Source organism: Ceratotherium simum, chromosome 4 (assembly GCF_057802395.1).
Source record: "Ceratotherium simum simum isolate JZ-2026a chromosome 4, ASM5780239v1, whole genome shotgun sequence".
NCBI classification, from domain to species: domain Eukaryota; kingdom Metazoa; phylum Chordata; class Mammalia; order Perissodactyla; family Rhinocerotidae; genus Ceratotherium; species Ceratotherium simum.
This window is the reverse complement of record NC_141903.1, coordinates 49896906-49910341: the sequence shown is the minus strand read 5'-3', so window position 1 is coordinate 49910341 and position 13436 is coordinate 49896906. Positions and strand designations below refer to the sequence as shown.

Genomic DNA, 13436 nt, shown 5'->3' with positions numbered 1-13436 from the left:
TCAGATCTTGTGGGGCTTCGTAAATTGGGGTAAACAGTATGGATCTTTATCCTAAATTAAATGGGAAGTTGACACTTGAAAAGTTTTAAACAGAGAATTATACATGATTTAGTTTACATCTTAAAAGGAGCACCCTGGTTGTTGTATGGCCGATATGTTAAAGGGGGGGGCTACAAGTAAAATCAGAAGACCAGTTAATAGGTTTTTGCTCGTATTTACCCGAGAGATAATGATGGCTTGGACTGAAGTCCTAGTAGTAACAGAATGGAGAGAACTGATTAGGTTTGGGATGTGTTTTGGGGGAGGATTTAACAGGATCTGCTGATGGATTAGATGTGGAGTTTAAGTCAAAGAGAGGAATCATAGTGACTCTGGATTTGGGGCTTGAATAACTAGGTAAATGAATGGGCGATATGAGAGGGAGACCTGGGCGTGATTACAGTTTGAAATGAAGGATCCGTTGTAAGGAGCAATGTTGAAGTTTGCAAGGAAAGTAATTCACGATGTACCAAAGGAAATGGGCACACAAGAGGGTACTGATTGAGACATAAGTGTAGGAGTTAACCTTGAAAACCAGAGGGAAGGAGACAGAAGACAGAAATTTCAAGATGAAAAAGAAATAAGTTGAAAAACAAATATTGGATAGCATTGATCTTTAATAAAGTACTAGACCTATTAGTATATTCAATTATGTACAACTACATACTAATTGTTTTATGTTCCTCATATTAACTTTCTAATTTAAATACTTTAACCTTAATTATGTTTATCACTGTATAACCTATTATTTTGTGTATATATAATTTTCTTTTTCAGGTTGTAAGTTCTACGAATGGAGAGTTAAACACAGATGACCCTACTGCAGGACGTTCAAACGCGCCCATCACAGCCCCTACAGAAGTAGAAGTGATGGATGAAACGAAGTATGTATTCGCTTTGCTTGTTTTAGTAAGTTTTTGTTCTTAAACTGCATGTTTGAGATTTATAGTCATGTACAATTATTTCAGGAAATTTTTTTCAAGAAATAAGTGCATGCAAAAAGTGGTATGTTTAATTATTTTAATCACTGAGTTTAAAATAGTGCTATTCCAGTAAATATTTTAATAATACAAAAATAATTATTTAAAAACTCTCCTCAAACTCTTATTTAGAATTAATAGCATATTTTTAGCATTTTATTTTTAGGAATGTTGATATATGAAAGTTATTGCTATACCATAGATGCTCTTTATTTTCTGTAAGCATAAGAATAAATAATTATTAATTTTATAGTATGCTGCATGCATTAATATTAGTTTTAAATTTTTTTGTGAATGTAAATTATAATAACTCTGCTTGGAAAAAAATTAAGCATGAAAAACAATGTGATAATTTCAATGTGGGCTGTTTCTGATGATCTCTCTCTCTCTCTCTTTCTTTTTCCTTGTATTTTTTTTTGTGTGTAGCTGCCAGAAAGTGTTGAACATGTGGTGAGTTCTCAAGTGTAGGCAGGCAGAAATAGCTCCGTTGTCTGTAATTTCAAAGATTTAGTGCTATTTTGTGTTTTTTAAAACAAACCTTTCAACATAGAAATCATAATTGGTAAAAGTTGTTCAAAAGTATTTGATGTCATTTACATTAGCTCTGAAAAGCAAGAAATAATTGTTTGAGGAGCTCTTTTGCCTGCTGCAACTTTTCTGCTTCAAGTGACATAGATTTGGGGGCACTGTTTATTGAGTGGATGATGACACACCAGCCCTGCTTGTGCTTGTGCATTTGTTTTGTAACACAGAGGCTTTATTTGCTATTTTATTTTAAATAGAAAGACAGGTTTTTGAGTTAAGTTTCCTTTTTTCCTATTTGTAATTGTTAAATACACATAGCAGACGCCCCACCCCCACCTCAATAGTATCACTAAAACAGTATTTCATTTACTAATTATGTTGCCATTGAATACACATGGTATATAATTGGTAAATTTCATGGTAAACTATAGTGAGAGTGTTACAAAAAATCATCATCTACATAGTTCCTGCTGATTACAGATATTATGACAAATAATATTCTTATTAGTTGAAATAATGTTGAATTTAAACTGTTTTCTGACATTTGCCTTTAGTTGTAATGCCGTGTTTAAAATGCTTCTCTCAGTGTCGAGACGAATTCTGAGTCAGCCTTGGAGTGAATAAAGAAAGTTGCTTAGATTAGTAAACTTTGAGCATCCTACTCGTATCCCAAAGGAACATAATTTCCAAAATAATGCTCACTTGCTGGCTGCAAGATGAGAAAACTTTTGTGGATATTTCCTTTTAAAGAGCAATGATCAAGTATCAATTTTAATCAGTTTTGGCTATGGAATTTATTGACAGTATGATTTAATTTAGTGGATTTCAGGATGTAATTAGTCACCTACATACTTGTGCATTTTTACGTCAAAAATAAAAACAACAGTTAATGCTTATTTGTGCAGTTGTAACTAAGCGCAGTTATAAAAGTAGGGTGGCATTGTGGCGGATTAGAATGCACATGTCTGTTGCAGTTAAACATAGGTTATAAAATCCTCCCTCTTCCCCTTACTTGTTACCTTCTTCAAGCTTGTTGCTTTTTCTGTAAAATGAGGCTAATAATACCTACTTCATAGGTTGTTGAGAAAATTAAATGTGATAAAGCACTGGTATTTTATCTGGCACATGCCAGGTACTCAGTAGCTGTTATTGCCCCCGTTTTTCCCCCACTTTCAGCTGCCAGTGACCTTCCTCCTCTTTGTTGTTCCCAGGCTTGTGCTTCTTCCATCAGTGTCCCTCATTTTTACTCTATACCCACACTCTTTGCTGCAACTCGTTGTTCTTGGTTCACATCTTCCTAGAGACCTGCTTTCAACCAATTCTATTACATTTTTCCATTTATCCATTCAATGATTTTACTGCTTGCATTTCAGAACTATCTGATACTGTTCTCGCCCTTGAGTAGATTACACACCAGTAGGGAAGATTGCAATTATATTAGCATATATCAGTATATGATAAATACTATAAAAGCTGTAAAGGCTTTTTAAAGATATGAAAAGGGCTGTTAGAGCTTGTAAAGAAAAAGATTACTTACTGACAGGATGATCAGAGAATGCTTTATGGAGGTGTTTTTGAAGAATGGCATAGTAATTTATTTAGTTGAGATGGGCATGGGTGTGTATCTTTATGGGTCTGGATTTCTTTCTCTAGGTGTTGGAAGATGAGAAAAAAGGAAGTGGTAGGAAGGCTTTTCCTGAAGGAAAGGTTCTCCATTGTTTGGAGCATCAAGTGCAGATTGCCTGGCGTGGCACCAAGGCCCTTCATCCCTTTCATAGTGTGGCCCTGCCTGTCTTTCCCATTTTCCATTCTGAGCCCTATATTCATTGGTTCCTTAAGTCTGCCATTGGTATGTTATTCTCTTTATCTATGTCCCACTTCTTGAATTTCTTGAAAATAAGGCCTTTTTCATCTTTGAATCCCCAGTGCCTAAAACAGTATGCCTCAATAATTATTACTGGGGCTGACCCCACGTCCGAGTGGTTCAAGTTCCATGTGCTCCGCTTCAGTGGTCTGGGTCCCAGACGTGGACCTTCTCCACTCATCAGCCATGCTGTGGAGGCATCCCACATACAAAGTAGAGGAAGATTGGCACAGATGTTAGCTCAGGGCTAATCTTCCTCAAGCAAAAAAAAAAAGAAATAGAGGAAGATTGGCAACAGATGTTAGCTCAGGGCAAATCTTCCTTACCAAAAAAATAAATTATTACTAAATAATTGACTAAATAATGTGGTATATCCATACATTGGACTATTAGTTGACAATATAAAAAAATGAAATTGAAAACATTATACCAAGTGAGGTATACCAAGCCAGACACAAGACTGTATATTATGTGATTCCATTTATATGAAATGTTCAGAATAGGCGAATATATAGAGACAGAAAGTAGACAGTGATTGCCTAGGGCAGGGAAGAGGAGGATGGGAGTGACTGCTAATAGGTACTGTGGTTTCTTTATGGGGTGATGAAAATGGCTTGACGTTAGATAGTGGTGATGGCTGCAAAACTCTTTGACCATACTAAAAACCACTGAATTGAACACTTTTTAAAGGGGTGAGTTTCTTGATATGTGAATTATATCTTAATAAAGCAGTTATTTTTAAAAAATGAGTGACAATCCATGATTTCAATAAAGCTTTACTCCAGATGGGTTACAGAAATCCTCAGAACGTCCCTAACTCTTCACTAGTTAAAAACTCTCTTTAAACATACATTTTGTCTTTCCTTTGATCAGGGTTACTCTAACAATCCTACAAGTTTATTATTGCATTCCTCATATCCTCTTAGTCTATGATTAAGAAATATGAACACGATTTCTTTTTCTACTTTTTATTCTACAGTGGACATTTTAGAGTCTCAAGTTTCCTAGAATAGTACCTCATAGGGTAAATATATGATTTCTGAATGAGGGAAAATATTCTATTCTCCCAAGTATGAAGTGGCTCCTTCATTAGTAATGAGATTTTGCCTTATTCTTTTTTTGTAGCTCAGAATTTTTTTCAAGACAGGTGATACAAATGATAGCACTCTCATTATTCCTTCCAGGAGTTTAGGAGCACAAGGCTTCCTTTAGTATAGTTGTCGAGTTCTTAAGTAGTATGAAATCATCTTTTTTTTCTTTGCTTCTCTTTCTTTTCCCTTTCCAACATTTAGTGAACAGTTATTGTGTGTTTGGTAATATGATGATTATGAAGATGAGTCAAGGAAGGCCCCTTATGTTCCATTAAAGAAGATAGTAAGTACACCAATGACTTTTACTTAGTGGTTCTCAACTCTTGCTTCATGTCACAATCAGCTGGGGAGTTTTAAAAATATGCCAGTACTTAGGCTGCACTATCAGAGTTTCTGATTTAATTGATTTGTGGTGGAGTCTAGTTATCAGTATTTTTAAAACGCTTCTAAGCTGATTCTAAGGAGCAACCAGGGTTGAGAGTCATTGGTCTAACACAAGGTATTGTAGGATTAGCACTATAGGATACAATGTTGTTGGAGTTCAGAGACTGGAGTATGCACTTGTAGCTGGGAAGAACAGAGAAGTCTTCACGGGTAAGGATACATTTGCAGTAGTTTTCCAAGATGAGTATGATTTGGCAAAGGAGATGGATAGAAGGAGTCAGAGAGAAGAGGTTGAGCAATGATGTGGAGCAAGGAAAGAATGGGGCAGGTTTGAGGAGTAACCCATGCGGGTATAGTGTGTGTGAATACATTAGTGTGAACTGAGATGGGCTAAGTATCCAGTTTCAAAGGGCCAAAGACTATAATCAAAGATATAACCATAGGAAAATTAATTTGGCGGCAGTTTTGAGGCGTACGTCACTTCCTGCGATTCATCAAATTGCAGAAAATCTTCCTTCCTTCCTCCCATAGTACCTGGCTGCCTGGAAAGGAATCCTAATGGAGGATAAGAGGAGTGGAAATAGGTTGGAACCAGATTTTAAGAGCTGTAGGACTTAATGCCTTAGACAGTGGAGAACCATTGCTGAGATTTAAGAGGATAAGGGCATGGCCATATTTATGATGGGGGAAGTTTTGATGGCAGATTGGAGAGAGGAGAGGCTTAGACTGGGAAGTCAGCTAAGAGGCTCTTAGCAGTGGTGGAGGCAAGAAGTTCTAAACTAAGCCCGCATGAGAGGATGGAAAATTTTAAAAGTCATTTCAGACTTGAGGGACTAATTACATGTGAATGGAGAGGAAGAAATTGACCATGAGGATGGGTCTGCAGGTTCCTAGTTAGAGTAGTTATGTGGATGGTCTTGCTCTCTGATCTAAACTCTTCTTGCTTAACTAAAGAGTTCCTCATTTTTTAAATCAAGATATCCAGAGATATAAAATTACATTTGAGGTATAAATTTTAAGGGGAAAAATCCCTTGCGAAAGAATTAAAGATTAGATGTCATAAAAGATATTTTCCATATATTCAACAACCCAGATGAAGAGAAGATAGATTCTAGAGTCTTAAGTGGATAGTGCCTGGCAGGTGCCAGCAGTCTCTCAACCAAAGGATGAGCTGGTGAGTCATTGTAGAAGGGACGGATAAAAACTTCAGATCCAGACAGAGAAACATGCTTCAGTCTCTGGGTAGATTTGTGAGAAGGAAGTATATGACATAGATCCAGGGAGACCAGCCAAATTCCAGATGAAGAAAAAGGCAGTGAGTAAAAGGGAAATGGTGGTGCAATGTCAATAGCAAAGGCTTGACCCTCGCTATGTATGTTTTCTACAGAGTTTAGGACTTTGATCTATTATGATGTCCTGTTTCCAACCTAAACAATATTTAATACAACAATCTTAGAGTTCATCAGAAGCAAGACTTGGCATTTATTCCCGAAGGATTTAAGAAGAGAGATGTGGCTTCAAAGCTTTTAGGCTAGCCACCGAATGATCATGTCAGGAGCATGAACCTGACTTGTGAGAGCATGTTGGCTCATTGGAACCACATAAGGAATAGTCAAGAAAGGGCCAAGAAAAAAAGAAGCATTGACAAGAATATGATTTAAATGTTTGGTAATCTTAATGAGGTTCCCCAAGGTAGTTGTCAGTAGTCCAGATCTGAAGAGACCCTAAATGAGGTGTGGACTAATGTATGAGAAAATGTAGCCGCTGAGCAGCAAAGAGATAAAATATATTTAAAATTTTTAAAGGTTATAATAATTTTTTAAGACAAGATAATTGAATTTATTCATAAAAATAACTTGCTCACATCATCTCTGAGAACTTCTGTATGGGCTAATTCCTGGAATCTTTGCTATTATTTGCAGTTATTATTACCAATAACTTCCCCCCCTTTCAACTGTACCAAGTGTTAAAATTACGTTGTCTCTTTTTACGCATTTGTCTGCACTCATGTAAATTGATGGCATGGTGTCCACTCAGTATCTCCAGTGCTCAGCTCATAGCATGTGGGAGAGGGCCTCGTTGGAATGGAGAAGCAGGAGGGGTGACCTGGCCGTTGCGTCTAGAGAGCAGTGCTTCTTGGGATTGAGACTCCTATAAGAATCTGGTGCAAGCCGTTTTTCGCCAGAAAAGCTTCCACAGGCCCTAAAACCTGCATTTTTTGAGGTTTCATTAGGGTTTGTGGCTTATGGGTAAGAACTCTAGCTTTGGAACCTACTTTAGAATCTTCAGTAGGTTCTTACTCTAGGAGTGAGTTGCCTTTATGAGGCAAATCAATCATTTTTTTAATAATGAGTAGCAACCTTGTGCCCATTTGTGAGATGTATCTGTGAACAAGGTCTTATGAAGCTTACATTCTGTGTGGAGGCAGATAATAAGCAAATAAATAAAATAAATTCAAATTAGTACTTAAGAATTGAGAGGGAAGTAAAACCGTCATGTGACAGAATGGCCATATGGGAGCCGAACTGTTTTAGATTGAGTGCTCCATGACAGGAGACAATGAGATGAGACCTAACTTCTTAGTCACTAAGACTATAAATCAGCTGTTTTGGTAATGACTTAAAAAATCAGCCACAGGTTAAATATCAATTTCCTTCTTAACTTCTGTAAGAAAGTATATCATATTTTGAGAGCGTTTGTGTTGGGATCCTTTCATAGTACATAAAGCAATGCTGCCCTCTGGTGGTAGTCTGTTTAATAGCATGCCACTTAGGCAAATCTCTCTTTCAAAGGCGTACTCTTAATTTAGTGGGATTTATTTTTGAAAATTAGATATCTTTTTCTAGATAGCTTTTGAATTTAAAAGGCCTCTACAATTATAATTTATTTGATCTTATTTAGTCTCAAATAAATGCTTGGAGTGGTTTTCTCTGTTCAGTAATTTTTACACAGTTGAAGGAAAGACTACCTAAGAAATGGGAAGAAAACTCTCAGAACTGAAAGCAGGTTAATGATACTGAAAAAATAAATCAAGCAAGGTGAATTGCTAATACAAGTGTAGGAGATCTGGGACTTGAACTTATCAAAACACGTATTACATTAAATTCCCCATTCCAAAAGGCTTATATATACCTTACAACACTTTTTCAGTAGAAAATTTTTAAAAGAATGTACTTTGGAATTTGAAAAGACAAATGACAGTATTTAGGAACAGTGAACATTATTAATAGAACTTTACATTAAATGATTCATAAATTTCCATTAAAATATGATCATTTGCTAACTTTTTAATGTTTTGTTTTTTACAAGTGGATGGTTTTCTCTTTTCTAAGTCTTTTTTTTTTGGTGAGGAAGATCAGCCCTGAGCTAACATCAGATGCCAATCCTCCTCTTTTTTGCTGAGGGAGATTGGCCCTGGGCTAACATCTGTGCCCATCTTCCTCCACTTTATATGGGATGCCACCACAGCATGGCTGGACAAGTGGCACGTTGGTGCGCGCCCAGGATCCGAACCTGCAAACCCTGGGCCGCCAAAGTGGAGTGCGCACACTTGACTGCTGTGCCACTGGGCCGGCCCCTTTTCTAAATCTTTAAGGAATTGAACGTTTCTTTTTGGAATAATGGTTTTCATCTCTTGGAGAGTAATTTGACTTGAATAATTTTTTGATTTGCTTTTTTATCTTGGAAAATTTATATAACAGATTTGAGAAAGTATTAGGTGTTGACAGTTACAAATACATTTGACCTATGTTTCTAAAACTAGGACAAATCTATTGTACCTACGGTCTTCTTTTTCAGTGGTAGCCCTTTTCAAGGCCCTTGATTGGGTAATTTATTTCCATTCTTTGTAGTGGTCACCTCAAAGTAAAATTCATAAAGATTGATAACTGCACATATTTCTAGTTGAATCTTTATCAGGTGATATATATAATTTTGAATTATTCACATTCCATGGTCTAGTCATTATGTGCTGTTTGAGTGCACTTAAAAATGCAATTGTGTAATTTGATTTTGAATGCCCCATAGTCATTCCATAATCATGGCATAAATTACAATAAATGGTCTGAAATTATTTTTGACTAAAGATAATGTGGGTGGAGAGATTGTGTAATTTAACTGGACAGTGGATTTCTGTTTACATTTTGTTTCACAGAAAGATATAAAAGATATCTAGCAAGTATTTCATCTTTCATAATCTTTTGCTGGATGGGACACTTGAAGCTGTACCATCTCTTTTATGCTTAGCTTGAAAATGTTGAGTTAATATCCTTTTATGTAGGTGGGCTGGTAAGAATTGCAGGAACATCTTTATAAGGTCACATTATCTACAAGCTTTGAATTGACAGCATTTTGTTGATGGAATCACCATGTATATAAATATGCTTTGCTTTTATTACAAAATATGATTTACGCATTTATATACACATACTGGACTTCAATGGGGAAAAGAAAAAGGAGCCTCTCTCTATATCTGATACCTGTCATCTTAATATTCTGATAGATTGATTTCCTTTTAAGTGTGAAAGGGAAAAAAAAGCTAGACTTTCATCTGAAGGAATGCCAGACTTGTAGAATATATATATGTGTGGGTTATATGTTAGTTGCTGATCACCGATTCTTAATTAACTTTCAGTTCGTACCAGCGTCGGCATTGCTCTACATGTCTTGCATCTTCTCATGACTGGGATAATTTAGTTTGAGAAAAAGTAGTTCTCTCAGGGATCATCTCTAGATTTTTTTCACCTAGGAATAAAAATTAATACAATATTTGCTTCATAGAGTACAAAACTGAATCACTTTGATTATGCTATTTTAAATGTTAAGCATGATTTTTATCTCAATTAAAATAACTTATGATAAGCTTGTCCTTCTTTAACCCTTAAAGAATTAAAAAGTGACAGTCTTGACATTCTTATTACATATAGTATATTTTGTCTCTTCTGGTTTGTAAATTTGATGGAAAATGTTGAAGAGTGTATTTGGGATTTCTCTTTTTATTTTTGGAATCTAGACTAATTCTTAGTGGAAATAAAATCCCCAATATCAGGATCATTATTGCTTTTCTGACAATGGCTTCAACAATCATATATAAATATCGGGAACAAAGGGAAGGAATGCATAAGATGAACTTTATAAAAGCATACCATTGCCAGAAATTAATAAGTATCCAAAATAAAATGTGGTGGGTCAGTTATGATTCAGAACTCCATAGCTTCTCACTTAGTCTTGGTGTAAAGGCCTTTTCAGTTTAGTGGCTCCTTTTAAATGTTGCATAGAATGTCTTGCTATTCCTAAAAGGCATGTTGATGAGACAATAGTAATAATTCTGTCATAGTTTCACTAATACATATATGCTTCATTGGCATGTTCACTGTTTATCTTGCACTAGCCTGTTGCTTTTTATGACCATTTAAATTAATATGATAGATTCAGCCTTACTTTGTTACATTTTAGTACTTTTATAATAAAAAGAGTCTTTCCCTCCATCTGCAGGTGCTGCTGTTTTTTCAAACGAAGGAAAAGGAAAACCATACAGCGCCACAAATGACTCTGGACACAGACAGATCATGGGGAGTTACTTACGTGTTCATCTGCTGTCTTGTGATTAAAATCATCTCTGTAGTGACCACATATATTTTCAAGGACTCACTCTTAGAAACAAAAATGTCATACTTTCATACTTCATTTTGTGGTTGTCTTACATTCATATTTTTTCTAATTTAACTTATGGAAGCTTTAAAGTTTTGTCAAAACATGAGTGCTTTGCCCATCAATGAATGGAATGGACCAATGAGGTGATATTGGTGAATACAGTTCTGTAGAACATTTTTCAGAAGCTGTCCTCCTGTTGTAGAAAGCAGTACAGTATCTTAAATGTCAACCAGTTATCTACCGAATCTGGATTTTTATAACTTCTATAAGAGCATAATCAAACAGGAATTTTCTCCCCAGTGGATAACGCAACAGAGAAAACAGAGTTGCCCAAATATTTGAAAGAAGTTATTCCTTGAGAAGTTCATTTTTTGTGTGACATCTGCATTGATTTCAGTATTACTGATGGTACTGCTATTCATGAGTCATATTAACATTCTCTCTGTGAAATCATGGTACAGTCACTGCCCAGAGGTACTGAGGAAAAAGCTCTATGGGTTCGGCAGACGGTAGCAGTAAAATGAATCGCAAGTAGTGTGGTAAATACGAGCTCTGCTTTTGTTGCACCACTATGTGAAGTACAGTGTTGCTGAAGTGGCTAAAGCGCTTATTTTTAAAAATGCAAAATATTTGTATAATGTAACTTTATGCTTCTAGATAATAATGTATGTTAGACAGCAAGAAATGAATACTTGGAAAAATGAGATATGTTGGAGTTTTTAAAAAAATACACTAAGGAGAAGAAATAAATGTGAATCTCATTGCAATGTATAAAGTTGAGGTCTAAGGAGATCCCACTGAAGCCTACTGCTGAATGATTACATTCTCCCTTAAGCAGAAAACTTGCGATGTGCCATGTAATGGTGTCTGTTTATTAATTATTTGCTCTTTGATAAAAAAGACCCCCCCCAGCAATAAAAACTGGGTCACTCGATTGCCCTCTGTACACATTAGTCTCTTGTTTTCAACTTTGCTGGTTCTCTGGAATTTTCCTACTTTTTAGGATAATTTTGATGATTGAAAACTATTTTGGACAGGATGATCAGGTGCTCTGCCTCCATAGTCTTTTGAAGTGCCTGCATATGAACAAAGTAACGGTTCTGTAAAAAAGGAAACCCATTCCACTTTTCAAGTATGCTTTGTTTTAAACCATAAAGACACAGGTGTACTTTTGTCGCATTCTCCTAGCCAGAATTTTCAAGAAGAGTTAAAACAAAAAGACTGGCTTGAAAGATAATTACCTTGTTCAATCTCATATTCACCTTTCATTTATACAGTGGTTACTTACTCCTTCCATGCAGCCCCGTCTTTGTCTTCAAGTGCCTGCCTCCAGGCGTGCTTATTTATTTTTATTGTCTCAAGGTAACATTTAAAATGTGTAATTAAAGTAAATAAATCTACGTTTTTGACTTCTTCATCGCATTTACGGGGATTTAATTGTACTTTGTAATTTATTTTTCTTATTACCAAAAGCAATGCATTGTTTTTGATGAATTAGGCACAGATATGAATACTGTAAATCAGGACATTGTTTATCATTGTTGCTCTGAATCCTATGAATGATCTTTCTAAGTTCTTGATTTTAAAGACCTACACTCAGCCTAGAAAACATTTGCTGTATAATTTGGTCAACAGTTTCCATTCTATTTGTATACTGTCATGATGTCTTAAACTACAGGAGTTACATACTGAGTTTTTATTTTTGTTTGCTTTGAGCAAGGTAGATGGATGTTTTGGCCATTATAATGTGAAACCACTTCTTTCTTTACAGTATTTGACCAAATTTGTGTGTCTATGATATTTGTAAATACATGCAATATCTGTATTTCTTATCATAAGCCTATTTAGTTTTATTCTCAGTAGGGTTTTTGGACTGTACAGTGTTTATATGATCTGAACTCCTTATACATAAGAAGGTGTGTATATTAATCCAATTATGGACTTAAAATATTTTAAAAGTATAAATACCCTTATTTGCTGCAAAGACCAGTGTGTAGACATTTGCTTTTTAGCAATATTTTTAAGTGCTCCATTTTAATGCCAAGGAATAAGTCTTCTGGCAACACAAACTGGTCAATAATAGGTAATGCAGGTATGTTCAGGTTAAGCCAACAATGTTTTGCATTTTTATGCTTCTTTTCTGTCAACACTAATGAAGTCAACATTGCCTGAATGTCTGAATAATGAAACACATCCCTGTTTAAAAGTATGTAACTGAAAAAAGAAATAAAAAATAAAGGTAGTTTTTTTAAACTTGCTCTTTCCCCTTTCCTCTAATCATGGGTAAAATAATGCCACTCAGTAATTTAAGATAGGGATTTTAAAAATTCAGTTCAGTTAGTTTAGTGTACGTGAGAAGCAGAGCTAAAGGAATGTGCTTTTGTGTTTTTGTTTTTGTCTTGTTTTGTTGGAACACCGTTGTAAAGAGCACATACCAGGAAGTATCTAATCTTTCTTTAATGAAAGTTTGAAAAAAATTTTTGTTACACTTCTCAGAACAACTTAGTAGAGCAGTTACTTAAAAGTAATGCCACTGATAAACCAAGGTAAAGAAACTGAATCGTTTTATTCCTTTTAAAAAATGAAGTCATACTGTTATGTTCACAGAAATGAAACATTATTAATCCAATTTTAAGTGAATGTCTTTAATGTTCTTGCAGATGGAGAGCATGTATTTTTGACAGTATCTCACAGTTTATCACTGTGCTAGATGCTTTAAGGGATTTTACAAAATAGTGTTAATGGCGCTCTGCTTACCGCAGGATGCTACAGGTAAGCTAAGGCAAAGCAGCACACACAAAGCCCATGAATAGTGTGTCCATTGAGCACCAGCATTCAGAAACAATAGAATGATCTGGAGAGGAAACATAACATGGGTTAAATTTAGGTTAAAAGGCTCTA

At 35.4% G+C, this 13436-nt stretch overlaps 1 protein-coding gene across 15 annotated transcripts in view; it reads left to right on the top strand.

The window, feature by feature from the left end:
- The window catches only part of CSNK1G3 (casein kinase 1 gamma 3), a 112885-nt gene extending 100097 nt beyond the window's left edge, over nucleotides 1–12788 (top strand). For 7 of the 15 annotated variants that reach the window (XM_087429870.1, XM_087429869.1, XM_087429871.1 and 4 more), the window contains 2 exons: nucleotides 817–948; nucleotides 10377–12788. In XM_087429870.1, coding sequence (XP_087285996.1) covers nucleotides 817–948; nucleotides 10377–10607 — 363 coding nt within the window. In that variant the 3' untranslated portion in view covers nucleotides 10608–12788. Of the gene's footprint in view, nucleotides 1–816; nucleotides 949–1445; nucleotides 1470–10376 lie in introns of all 15 variants that reach the window. The other 8 variants (XM_087429874.1, XM_087429873.1, XM_087429878.1 and 5 more) reach the window with 2 other exon arrangements.
- The last annotated feature ends 648 nt before the right edge of the window (nucleotides 12789–13436 follow it).